Source organism: Halictus rubicundus, chromosome 2 (genome assembly GCF_050948215.1).
Source record: "Halictus rubicundus isolate RS-2024b chromosome 2, iyHalRubi1_principal, whole genome shotgun sequence".
Classification (NCBI taxonomy): domain Eukaryota; kingdom Metazoa; phylum Arthropoda; class Insecta; order Hymenoptera; family Halictidae; genus Halictus; species Halictus rubicundus.
Window position 1 is genome coordinate 5,857,308 of NC_135150.1, and position 13,188 is coordinate 5,870,495.

At 37.3% G+C, this 13,188-nt stretch overlaps 1 protein-coding gene across 6 annotated transcripts in view; it reads left to right on the forward strand.

Annotated features, from left to right (window-relative positions):
- The window catches only part of LOC143363778 (uncharacterized), a 306,621-nt gene extending 294,676 nt beyond the window's left edge, over window positions 1-11,945 (forward strand). For 4 of the 6 annotated variants that reach the window (XM_076804326.1, XM_076804333.1, XM_076804310.1 and 1 more), the window contains 2 exons: window positions 1,921-2,986; window positions 3,047-11,945. In XM_076804326.1, coding sequence (XP_076660441.1) covers window positions 1,921-2,212 — 292 coding nt within the window. In that variant the 3' untranslated portion in view covers window positions 2,213-2,986; window positions 3,047-11,945. Of the gene's footprint in view, window positions 1-1,920 lie in introns of all 6 variants that reach the window. The other 2 variants (XM_076804319.1, XM_076804314.1) reach the window with 2 other exon arrangements.
- The last annotated feature ends 1,243 nt before the right edge of the window (window positions 11,946-13,188 follow it).

Genomic DNA, 13,188 nt, shown 5'->3' on the forward strand with positions numbered 1-13,188 from the left:
ATCGACGTGTATTTACAAGTCCGGAAAATTGAGATTAGAAACAGAAACGAGGTCTTAAAAGCTGTGTTCCCAATTTTATTTTCCTCCTTCCGAACAGCTTCGTTTCGTGACCTGCTGTTTCAATCGCAATTACTCCGAATTCCCATTATCGCCGGGCCACCTTATTTAACTTTGTTTGAAGGATGTTTTTTATAGTCGCATTTAATCACTGCTCGGTGGCGACGGTAATAGGTTTAGTTTTCGCGGGCATGGAATGCTCGCAATATTGCATCATAAAAGAAGTTGTAAAAACTCGTCACCCCCTTTTTTGCATCGATTTTGTCGTGTATTTCCCTTCTTTTCCGCTCCCCCTTGCACAGCTTCACTTAAATTTCTACGTAAAATGGAAATTTCGATATTTGTATTATTCTTTGAAAATTTGAGATTTAACGCACTTAAAGCAGAATGGATTTATGTAATGAAGGTTTCAAAATTCTCACCAAGATTAATTAAAATGTCATTATAAAAAAAAATATCAAAAAATACCTCAATTTATAAATATGAAGCGATTTCTTTTGGATCTTGTATTAAACGAAGAAGATTTATTTTGTGAGATCATCAACCATTAGAAGTTCTCAGACCATTTGGATTTTCTGTGAAACTTGCCTTTTACTTATTTCCCATCTGCTTTTCATCCTCGGGGAGTTGTAAATTAATTTGCTTGATTACTGAGACAACTTCGTGTTTTCGAGAAACCAGAAGTTTCTCGTTACTCTATTCTAGTATTAATTTAATATCTCGAGCGAACGAAACCATTGTAATCATCCACATATCTTGTAATCAGTATTTCTGGTTTATATATACTTTAATAGAATCTTTTCTTTCATGAGAACAAAATATATTACTGCATAAAATAACGCATTTTGTATTTATTTCTTTCAAAATAATTTTTATGAACTATTAATTTTCTCTATACTGTCGTTCAATATTATCATAATCTTCCAGTGATTTGAATATATTAACGTTAGAGTAAAATTGTATTTAACTGTACACTATCTTGGATTACATTTTCCACATTCTTGAACAACGACTCGAATTTTTGTGAGAAGTTACAACAATCAGTTTGCTACGTGACGTGAAAAATAAATTTCTTACAATTGGTTGGTTGGATTTTTAGTGTACAGTTGACCTTTAACGTAGACACACACACACACACACACACACACACACACACACACACACACACCCGACCCAACGGCGTCAAATCGCACGGTCTTGGCGGTCAATTCACATCGTCATTTCGCGAAAGAATTCTGCTTTTGGCGGAAAGTGTTTCTCACAGGACACGAAGTTGCGTAATAACATGAACATTGCGGCTCTATATGAAAAATAAAAATTTTCCTGCAATGATCGTATAAAACAGAAGCCAAATAAAAATATGTTTCTTTCTTTAATCACTTTGATACTGTATCGATCTTATATCGATACGGTGTAAATTCTTTCAACCATTTTCATTATAATTGCATGAGAATCCGCAGTCTAGTAATAACTTGTAACGATGTACAGTGAATTTTCGATATATGTCAACAACACAGGTCTTGCCAGCGTCGTATATCGTCCAGAAGACATACCCCGAGCCGTGTTATGTTTACACTCCTCGGCGTCCGCGGCCACTCGAGCTTCGTTGCCCCTCATGGGGTATACCCCGCGGTAGTGGGGATAATTCCGCGACGTTTATCATCGAGGCCTTGACGACATATAGAGAAATCACTGTAAACGCGTTGTTCTACTGTGTATCGCTCCGGAACTAAAATTGTAATGACCCGGGAAACCTTTTATTGTAAACGTAGTTTGATTAGCCACTATTATAAGGCGAACTGTACGAGAGTTAACACACTAACTACAACTAATAAGCACGAACTCGTTCTTCTGTCTGTACAGCAAGCGCAAGAAGGCCAGTTTCACTGAGATACTGAAGGAGGGTTCGGATCGAATCATGAAGATCACGGCGAAAAGCGGGGCGACCGATGCTGGTGACCCTGACAGCGAGCCAGGGCTGTCGCAGAGTTGGGTTTGGCGCATCCTGAGGGCAGCGTTGCCCTTCCAGTTGGCCTTGGTCGCCTTGTTCTGCGCCGCGTGCCTCCTCGAACCTCGTTGCTGCGAGGCTACGAACACGCTGAACATGTCCCTGACGCCTCAGCTCCGTTACGTTAGGGGCCCGCCGCCAGTGTGAAACCGATGCACTCTGCACAATTGGGTAAACACCTTGGCGGGCATCACGCTCGCCCGAAGAACTCGAGTGAAGAAAAGCCCTGTTCAGACGAACCGATCGATTGTTCCTCAGTCACCGGAAGGGTTTCGGACCGGGAGATAAATATCCGGTTCCCTCGATCGTATTCGTGGATGTACGATCAACTGCGCCGAGTTAGGTGCACGATATCTGTCGCTTCTTAGGCACGAAAGCGCACGATCCTCTTCTCTCTTCCTAGAAGTTCGCCTTAAACACTGCCAACATGCTCGTAGTTGTCGGATTTCCGTCAGTTCATAGAGTAGCGTGAATTTCGAGATTTCTTTCTGCGGTTTCGTTCGAGGATATTACTGATTCCTCGCATTGCTGCTTTTTCGTTTGAGTTAACAAGTTATGGACCACTAGCATTTCTTTAGTTTATGCGTGTTTATTCAGTTTTTTGGGGGTTGCAGATCAGTAGTAATGAAGAAGGAAATATTATTTTTTTGTTTAAATTTATGTATACTGTAAACGCATGAGAACCTGCAGTCTACTATTTTCTATGCTTGATTGTAACGACAAGAATTATTTATTTCGTTGGTTGCTACTTTTTGACTTTGAATTGATTTTTAAATACGGTGACGATATCGTTTAGATGGAAAGGTTTGACTCTTCAAGATTGCTTGCACTACTTAATTAGCACAGTACTTCCGTCTATCAAGTGTCTAAAACATACAAAGAAAGCCTCATGCATTTTCAGAGACTGATAAATAACTAATAGTAATTTTCTAAAAATGATAAAAAAAGACAATGTGGAGGTATTAAAAGTAGAAGTAAAAGTAGACAATGTGGAGGTATTAAAAAAAGATTTTTCGTAGAATTGAATTTCTGTGAAACTATGCTCATGCAAGACTGCAACGTTTACACCAGTCTAATACATAAAGTATGACGTAAACCGTCCAGAAAATGTTTTATTTCAATCACAAGTTTTGTAAATTGGTGTGGCCGATTTGTTCTACATAGTTAATAAAGATTAAATAGCACGGTACGCGACACGGTGGAGATAATCGTTTAAAAATCTTGAACAGTCTATAATTTTTATCTGAATTATAATTGTCGATGGAAATATGGCAATAGAATCTTCTACTATCTCTGAAAATAAAGAAGATGCGTATACATGTTTGTTCGTATCACTATAAGTCTTAAGTGGTCCGTAAAGTGTTAGCTGAATAAAATTTGAGAATGATCACAATTTTGAAACCACGAAGGATTTCGTGTATCGAAACTTTTTACAATTTTTCACCACACTTAAAGCACAAAAATGTTTTCGATTTCGTAGAGTCCTTTACATAGATTTTGCACACACTATCAAAAATACAACACAAATAGTAATGTCATAGTTCGGAGCATTGTTGGCTCAACCGATCTCGATCTCGTCGCATTCCCATACTCTCACCAGCGCACTGCCAATACAATTTTCGAAGGTATATTGTTTGTCAATTACACAAGCTCAAAAAAAAAAAAGAAAAAATGCGACGAGAAGGCAAAGTACCTAAACCTTTTGAGACTAGCTCCCATTTTTCGTTTTTGGATTCAATATTCACTGAACGAATTTGCGTTCTATCGGAGAATTGTGCGTTCGCTCGAGACAGCGGATTTTTGGTTTTCGGAGATTGAAAAGCAAAAAACCAGAAAGAAAAAAAAAAGAGAAATGAAAACGAGTGACTGAGGCGAGTGACAGAGACAGAGTCACGATCAACGAGCATTACGTCAAAAAGAAAAGAGATTTTCACAGAGAACGCTTTTTTTAAATACGTTTTTACGAGATTACATCGACGAGTAATGGAATCGTCGAAGCGACAATGGTAAGTATAGTTCGCGTGTGTTCGGAGAAGAACAACTATACCCTTATCTAGTGAACGAGGACGAGCCGTTGGAAAAAGATAATTCGATCTTCGAGCGAAGAATAATATCGAAACCTCCCAGGATAACTTGCGAGCTCGTTTCGCGCGAGGCGAGAATTTCGAAAGATAAGGTTGACGAAGTATTTATAAAGAGAAAACTTTATCTTCTTCAGCGAATTCGCAACGAAGCTCACTGCGGCATATTTATAACGAATAATGAGGTTTCGATGCTGATGCAGTGGGCGGTTTTTGTTATATAGTATAAATATTTATTTATATATATATATATAGGATATACGTGGGGGCCTAGGAGAAAGAGAAACCGAGTGAGAGGAACTCGAGTCTGTTATTTCGAGATTCGTCAACTGGTCCGCTAAACTTTAATCATAGAAATCATTATATTTGCAACTATTTTGCTGTTAGATTCAATTCACTTTTGTCTTTATTCAAAGCTGTCAAATTATTATTATAATGCGTTCTTCAATTTGCTCTTCTGGCTCTATTTTTTATGTCTCTTTTATTATCTTATTTTTTAACATCACTTAGCTTTTTAATACTCATTGAACACATAACAGGGTATTGTACTTCGAAATAGCGATATTTGTCAGTATACGGCGGATTTTATGCATTTATGGTAAAAATAAGTAGGTCAAACACGAGACAATGGAAAGATAAAAGGGATTTAAGAGTATCAGTATATTGTCAAATTTTTATGTCAGTCCAGTACGTTGTATTTGATGCAGAAAATTTTTATTTTGTCAGTTTATTTATCAGTAGTTTGCACCGTTTAATAATTCGATTAGCTTGTTTAAACCTGGACTGATAGCTCGACACAGTTATTAGATAAATAAAGTGATTGAATGTGATGAATTGCGTTTGATGTGTCCCAGATTATGTTTATGCTTGATTGACTTCATAATCATGCTGTCTTAAAACATCACCAGATCTGGATGTGTCCAAACGAATCATGAGAATTTAGTCCCTTAATATCCCTGTGATGCAATCAATACTTTCAATTGTGCTGATGGTTCAGATAATTTCAGATAACTAATAACAAGAAGATTATTCTCTCCTATTGTTTATTTTGAAAGCTTAGACCTAATAAAATCACCACGACTGAAGAAAGTATTAAAAAAATTGATGGCAAAGGATGTAAGTGGACCTAAGCATTGCTAAGTGTTCTTGAACAATAATGGTAACGAAAATTAATAATAATTTGAAAAGTAAAGGGAACAGTATTTATACGCCATCGAGTCAGACAATGAATTAGTATCCTACAAGGAGAGCGAGAAAAGACTGAGATAACTCGAAAGAGTACTTTGATTACGATTGTTTAGAATAATGTTGTCCAGTCGTCGAATCTCGAGATCGGAATTGAGCGCCGTTCATTCGTCTCTTTTTTTCCTAGGACCGTACGGATATACATGTTGAAACTTATATATGTATACATGTATGTATTATTGTTTTGCAATTTAACGTCAAGCGAGAGGTGACTTTCAGACATTCTCTCGGCGGAAGAGAAACGAACCGGATGAGATGTTCAGAGTCTGCCACGTGCGAGGAACGCGCAGAAAATGCTCGAGCGCACCCCACGTGTCGTGAACACTCCCCCGCTTCGAGAACCATAACCACGCGATGTTAAATAACAGTAATACCATCGTTTTCTTGTTTTTCGTGATTTTATTTTTTTTTTTTATTTTTTGTTTCTTCGAGACGATTGCAGTCTGCGAGAGTTGGGTAGCGCGCAGAACGCTACCGGAGCACAGTGGATCATCGGTTAGACTAGCTTCGATGAGGAACGAGTTACAGTACTCGAAAATGATTGATTTCTTGTCGGAGTCACTTCGTACAGAATTGGATAAGATGTTCGTGCAGATCCTTGGTTCCTTGTCGGGTCCCTCCGTTTCGATTTCGACCGAGGAAAAGACCGAAGGAATCATGGTTCGCTTGGAAAAACAAGTTTCTAGCATTTTAACGAGAGTAATATGTAGGTCGAAGGTACTATACAGTCCTCGATGGTCCGATTGAAATGCCCGTGGAATAGTGTTCTAAATAATCCGCAGGGGTTGAACCCAAGCGATCCACGAACGTTCCCGTTCCGATCAGCTACGATTTTATGCAGCTTTTTCAAGCAACTCTTTCAAGTTCCTCGCGAATGTCACAGTTTCATCCACACATTGTACACTAATACATCCGCGTGAAGCGACGCGCCGGTGTTGCATAATATTTATTCTTCATGGTAGGCGATCTTAACGGTGACCATGAACCCAGTTCATCCGTCACGTTTACTAACCACGTCTAAAACAGTTGACAGTTCAATAAAAGTGTATCGAACGATACACGCATGATCCCTCGAAGAGATCATGCGAGCAGGATCCACTGCTGAAAATTAACGAGTAGATAGGGATCCGTCTGTCCTACCCAGTGAAAGGTGAAACGTGTAAAAATTGTATATTGCAAGCAGTGACCCTCGGAACGAAAGATTTCCGAGTGATTTCCAAGGAACGTTCCAAGCTAAATGATAAATCGAAGACGCTTCTAGAACGACGCGTGCCGCGAATATTCTCTGTGCTTGCCACTCGAGCAAATGAACTGTGAGAGTTCGAGAATTCGATCGCACGTCCTTACGGGAAGTACTGAAGAAACACCAATTTTCTACAGATTTTCAAAGTCTCTAATTAGCGTGTGAGAAGTGCTTGTCTCTTAGGAATGTCTTTTACAAAGTGAAATGGTACAGCGCCAGAGTGTGAATAAATCACATCATACTTGGTTGATTATGTTTGGTTAGGGAGCTGCAGGTATTTGAAAAGTTTGAACTCGTTTCGTATCGTGTACTCCGTAAAAGGTTGAGATTATTTTTTTAAATAATTGATTAACTGATTTTAATTTAAAGAGCGTGAAAGATAACTACCTGAAGGTAACTATCAATATTATCCTGGTTCTTGGACAACAAAGAAAAATTTCACAACCTATGAACAGTAAAATGATTTCTGTTTAATTGTTGAGTATAAATAAATACTATATGATTTCAAAGATATAAATATCTTAATTTAAAATACAAGCTTATTTAAAATGAAGTTTCATTGTGAACTTGGGTTTACTGTAATTTTACAAGTAAAGATGATCCGTTGCGTTTATTTTGTAGAGAAACATAATATTAAATTATGTTTGATGTCCTTTTTATGTTAGAACTTTCTTATATCGATCAAAACATTTCAAATACCAGCAGTCCCTTCCGGTTTTGTTGTAACATAGTACTTGTGTAAAGTGTATTGAAAGTTTTCATATAATTATCAATAATGCTTGCTAAATGTTCAACATTGTTACCAGTGTTCGAACTCTCGAAGAAAATGAATCTTCGATTAGAAAGGTTGTGCACGTATTAAATTAAACATATTTCAAGAGCTCTCGACTCGATCGGTTTTTGTAAGTGTATCTTTTTTTCTCGCGAAGTTCGGCAGTGAAACGTGGTAAAAGAAACACGCGAAAAAATTTAGAATTTTACTTTTTGTATTTGTACTTTAGGGAGTCTTATTTTTCGATAACAAATATTATATTTCACTATCTTTGATATCTGGTGTTTAGAAATAACAGAAAGGTTTCTACCATATCTTTTTCAACGAACAACGATAAAAGTGTGTGATTGATAGCTATCGACTTTTTTTGCAGTAAAAGATTTAACGAAAGCAAATCAATTTCAAATTATTTCAACATATACATAGCTTTCATAAAGGCTCCTAGGGAAACGTGAAATAAACTGTAGCTAGTGTAAATAATGAGCCGATCGCACGATCAGGTCGAGTAGTATATTTTCTAGATGACAAAGAAAATGATTTTCGTAGAGGAGAAAAAGGAAATCAGAGAAGTCTATTTTGTGAGATATTTTGTGAAATGAAGAGCGGGAACCTAGATTCTAAGAAGTGTGTATCCATTCAATTGTAATTGTAGAATTTACACAATTGTTTCGTGCTTCGACGTGAAAGGCAAGAGAGGTTTGCGTTTTCCAATAAGCGGCGCAACAAAGAAAGAAAACTAATTTTCAAATAAAATGAATACTTATCATTTGTAGAAAATTGTGAGCATTGCTTATTGAATAACACAACAGGAACGCTATAGTCGGGTCTAGATTAACCGTGCTGCTCAAAATTAAGACATCTTTATAACTTGGTCGCAGCAACTAAAAAATTTTTTACATTTTTCACGTCCTTAAAATGTGGGTATTTGCAAATATTTTGTATCCATTAATAAACTGAGCATAGTTCGCGAGTTTTGGCTGAACAAGGCGATTGAGGGATAATCCACTGCGTCGTTTGTCGACTTTGCAGCTCCAAGAAACAATCAAGAAAGAACCCCAATAATCTATATATTTTTTTTTATATTTAAAGAAAGACGAAAGGATTTCAAAAAATATGTTGTAAATATGACTTTTATAACTAGCAATAAATTGCAAATTTAAAAAAATTTTTCGCCCATTCAAATATTGCTGTACGTGCTAAAGTAATGTATAGAAATATTTTCGTATATGCATGTTCAATGGGCACTGTAATAGAATAAAATATGAAACTTAAACAAAGTTTGTTTTCTTGAATTGCGTAAGTCTGAGAAGCGGAGTATGAGGAAGGACAAAGTGAAAGTCGATTTTCCCTGAATATTGTATAGATAATAATATAAGAATATTAATATTAATCGTCTTTACACCATAGAAAAAAGAAAAGAAAAAAACAAATAAATATACGAATACGAAAATAAAGTAAATAGGTAAGGAGGGGGGTATAAAGTTTAAGGCACAGGCTGATTATGTTTGTGCCTATATGCGATCCTGTTCAGCGGAAATTCGCGAACTTTTCTGTTAAGCTAGATCGTACGATAGAGAGTTCTAAGGAGCAGAAAGAACGGAGGTTTCGTATTAGGTGTTAGCGGAACATCAGAGTTAGAGGGTTTAGAATTTTGCACGATGCTTACTGTGTAAGCGGTTTACACGTTTGACGAGTATGTTGTTGCGTTTAGCGTGATAGCCTCTATCGGGGATGCTTTAGCAGATTTCGCAGGGCCGATGGCATAAAACGGTAGACCACCGGTTCCTGATGTTTCACGACGCGACGATTTCCTCAGACTTATGTTCCATATTTCTGAGGAAAGTTCGCGCGTTCGAAGATGGCGACGCCACAGTTGCATCGTGTTCAGACAACGAAGCATGGCGAAAGATCACCAACAGCTTGGATACAAGCCGGCAAAGGGATCAAGCAGATCGACTTGATCCGAGAAAGCGGAGAAAGATATCCATAACATTACAATAAACGATGTCGATACGAAGGGAAAGGAGAATGATAAACGAGGAAACGGGGAATTGCGGCGGACGAGTATATTTCGCTGATGATCTCGGCGATTCGAAGAATGTACTCGGCAGTCCGCGCGCGCGCGAACGAGATACAAAACGTTGGGCGATCAACCTTCGCACTGTACTTATGTGTCCTTGGTCGCAATAACAAACAGGGTCGATGTATCACGCGTACACACTCCGGAACACACACGCATCCGGCAGAGTGTGAAACTTGAGAACCGATTGTATTCCCTGCATAATGTTCTTTTTTCTTAAGCTCGTTCCGAGGCATCAAAATGGACTTCATTGAGACCTGTGGAACAACGACTTTCTGAACACAGAGTCGCGTTGAAGAGGAGATTCGCAAATGGTTTTTGTCGTAGGGTGACATCCCCGAAAATTATATTTTTGTGATGATTAATTTTCATTCGAAGTCTTCTATTGCTGTCGCGTGGCATCATCTTTCGGAACAAGCTAACTCGCAAAAAATTTAATATTTTCGAATTATCCTAATCTTGCACAAATGCGACAAGTGTTGGGTAAAAGAAGATAATGATCGCGAGCATTATACGACAAAAACTGCTCCATTTTCGTCAGTTAAATGCTACAGCGTTATCATGGACCTTGTGGGATCTGTCGAACGGTGCGTTACATCAAAAATATCGAAATCGAGATAACGATTTACGATATTTGAACGCTGTACGGCACATTCTGCGACATCCAAGTCCTTGTTCATTGAATTTACGTTTCGCATCGATCGCCGATCCCGCGGAGTCGGCGAATCGGTCCTACGAATCGAATGAAACACTTGGACACGACGAATACACGAGGCCTGCCTCACCTGCCTTATTTACCTATGATAATGTGTATAAAGTACCTGAAAAATCAAAATATTACTTATACGTATACAGTACTCGAGGACGATTCCTCGGATCTTTCTTCTTCTTATGTTTTTCTTTCTTCTGACATCTCCGTTTCACACGTTACATTATCATTGCATTCACGTCTGTAATCGTTGATGATCATTTCATGCTTGTACAAGCTTGATTTGTCGCGAAACGTATCCAGTTTGCGTTGCTGTTTAGCAGCTACTTAGATATACGTTGCATGCGGTTTTCTTACTTTTAACGAAGATAATTGATTCAAAGGAACGCACGATTGCGCGTTGCTTTGTATATCCGGGGAAAAATCTAAAAAACAAAAAAATGGAAAATACAATTTAATCGATATTTTTACAGAAGTCCGCAGTTTCTATCGGGTCTGATGGAAATCAAAAGAAGGTACAGTGATTTCTCTATACATGTCGCCAAGGCCTGGATGATAAACGTCGCGGAATTATCCCCACTACTGGCCTCGGACGCCGAGGAGTGTAAACATAACACGGCTCGGGTAGCCTCCTGGACGATACACGACGCTGGCAAGACCCGTGTTGTTGACATATATCGAGAATTCACTGTATTGGAAAGTGTACGGCTACGATCATGCTTCGAAGTATCGATGCGGATTATATCTGTGCATATTTGCGAAACCGATTTTTCCACGATTTTACGAGTCGATGACGTGAAACTGCGGACCTTTTTGCGACAAACTTTTCGAGTGTATACTGTCGGGAGTATGATGCCTGTTTGTACTGCGTCTACTTAAAAAGAAATACAAACGAAATTAACCCTTTATGAACCGTTTCTACTTTAATAGTATTACAAGTCAGTATACGGACTTTTTGTTTGCGGTCGAAAATCGAGTATTCTTACGTTGTATTCAGTTCACGGACTGCGCGATTGTTGTTCTCGCGCGATCTTTTGGTTCATAGAGGTGTGATCCTTTGGTTGTATGAATAAGATTTTCAGAATACTTGTACGTTTTATTTCTTATTTTCTACACTTGGGCGCCGTAATGTCGGGCACAAACTTATGCGCACGATTTTTTGGTTATTTTGACCTGATCTTTTGTTCTTCCGAGTTTTATTTTTGTTCAGTATGACTTTGTCGATCCATCCGTAGATTTAGCTGTCGAGATTGGCTCGCCAGTTATAGTGCGTAAACACCATTACAGCGCCGAAGGGATGACTCTACTGTATGGAAACGCGGATCGTATGAAGTCGATTTTATTTAAAAGAAAATAATTGTTTATTTTTCCAGTTTCTGAAGGAGAATGAACTAGTGAATTTTTTTAGAATATGATTTGATCGGACGTGTTAATTGTCAATAGCTTGTAAAATTTGATTTTAAGCGATGGCGTTTCCTTACGGTTCTGTTCTGTTTTTCTTTTTAATGTAACTTATCGTTTATTTGACTTGCTCAGACTTGTTCGATTCTGCCATTCACTGTGTGCTTCATTTCCGGATGAGCACTCTATTCGTGTGAAATTTCATGTCATTCAATCATCATCGTTCATGTGTCATCGCAATTGTACTACATACTTATATTTGAACAGTACTGATAATATTTTTTACGATTACGAAACATTCTAGTGTATTTTGGCACTATCGAGAAATAAATTACAGTTTTGGACAACATTCTGTCTACTTTCATTTACATAGTACCTCCGTTACCCTGGCTTCTCCGTACTCCTATGTAATAACGAAAGCGATTTTATTTGTGAATTTAATTGTTTAAGATTAGGAGACAATTTCATTTTACACATTTGTCAATTAAGATAATACAAGATAAAACCATCCACAGCCTTAACCCTTTGCACTACGATTTATTTAACAGTTTCAGTGATTCGAACTTTTTTTATAGTTCGTAATTTCCTAAACAAGGAGAAAATTTATATCTATTGTATGTCAATATGTTCTCCAATAGCTGAACATTATCAAAACCAAAATAGAATTACGGTTTAAAAAAAATTAATAACACACATATTTATTAACACGTTCACGGAAAGTAAAAATTTCAGTGAGCTGCAAAAATAGACAGGCAATTTTTCTTGAAACTAGTTGTACTATCCGAAATCTGATTAGACATAAACAATAATAATAAGTTAACTGTCATTAGTAATGACAGTTGGTCATTACTTTGAAATGTATATTAATTACAAAAACTTAAGGTTGTATAAAATTAAATGAATAAAAATTGGCTTTAAAATTTGAATGCTATACCATTCATGTCATTTTGCATCACTATGAAAATGAATGCTATAGTATTCACGTCCGCGAACGTGTTAAACTCTGCTCAGAATCATCATCGCGAGTGTGACACGGTATGGTAGGGTAAGGGGTTAACGTCGTATCACACGAAAGCTATACTTAAATCCCTGAAGGAAATTAAATTTTACCATGAAACACATATAACCACCATAGGAGGAAACATAACCTATCGCTGATGATGACCAGAAGGTAAATGCGACGCAAGACACGTACATAAAAAATAACGAATCAAGATTATTGACAATAATACATTTTAGTTTGTCGGAAGTAAAACTAAATACTACAGATTGGCAAAGTAGAGAAAGCACCCCATTCCTCATTAGTTACCATAATATACATATACATACATACAAATAGTTTTGATTTAAAAATTTTTTCTGAGTTGCAACAACCACTTTTGATTATTCAAAACTTCATCTTTGTAGAAAAAGATGAAATGAATTAGAATGCACAAAGAATAAGTAAAATCCATGTTTGTTTCTATTGAATTTAGCATTATATTGCATGTCGAAAATTTGTTTTCGTACTTGTTTTAGTACATTTGCTGTTTTCTGAATTCCCGTAACACTAATCGTAATTCCAATACTTTATTACTCGTAGCGTATTCTTT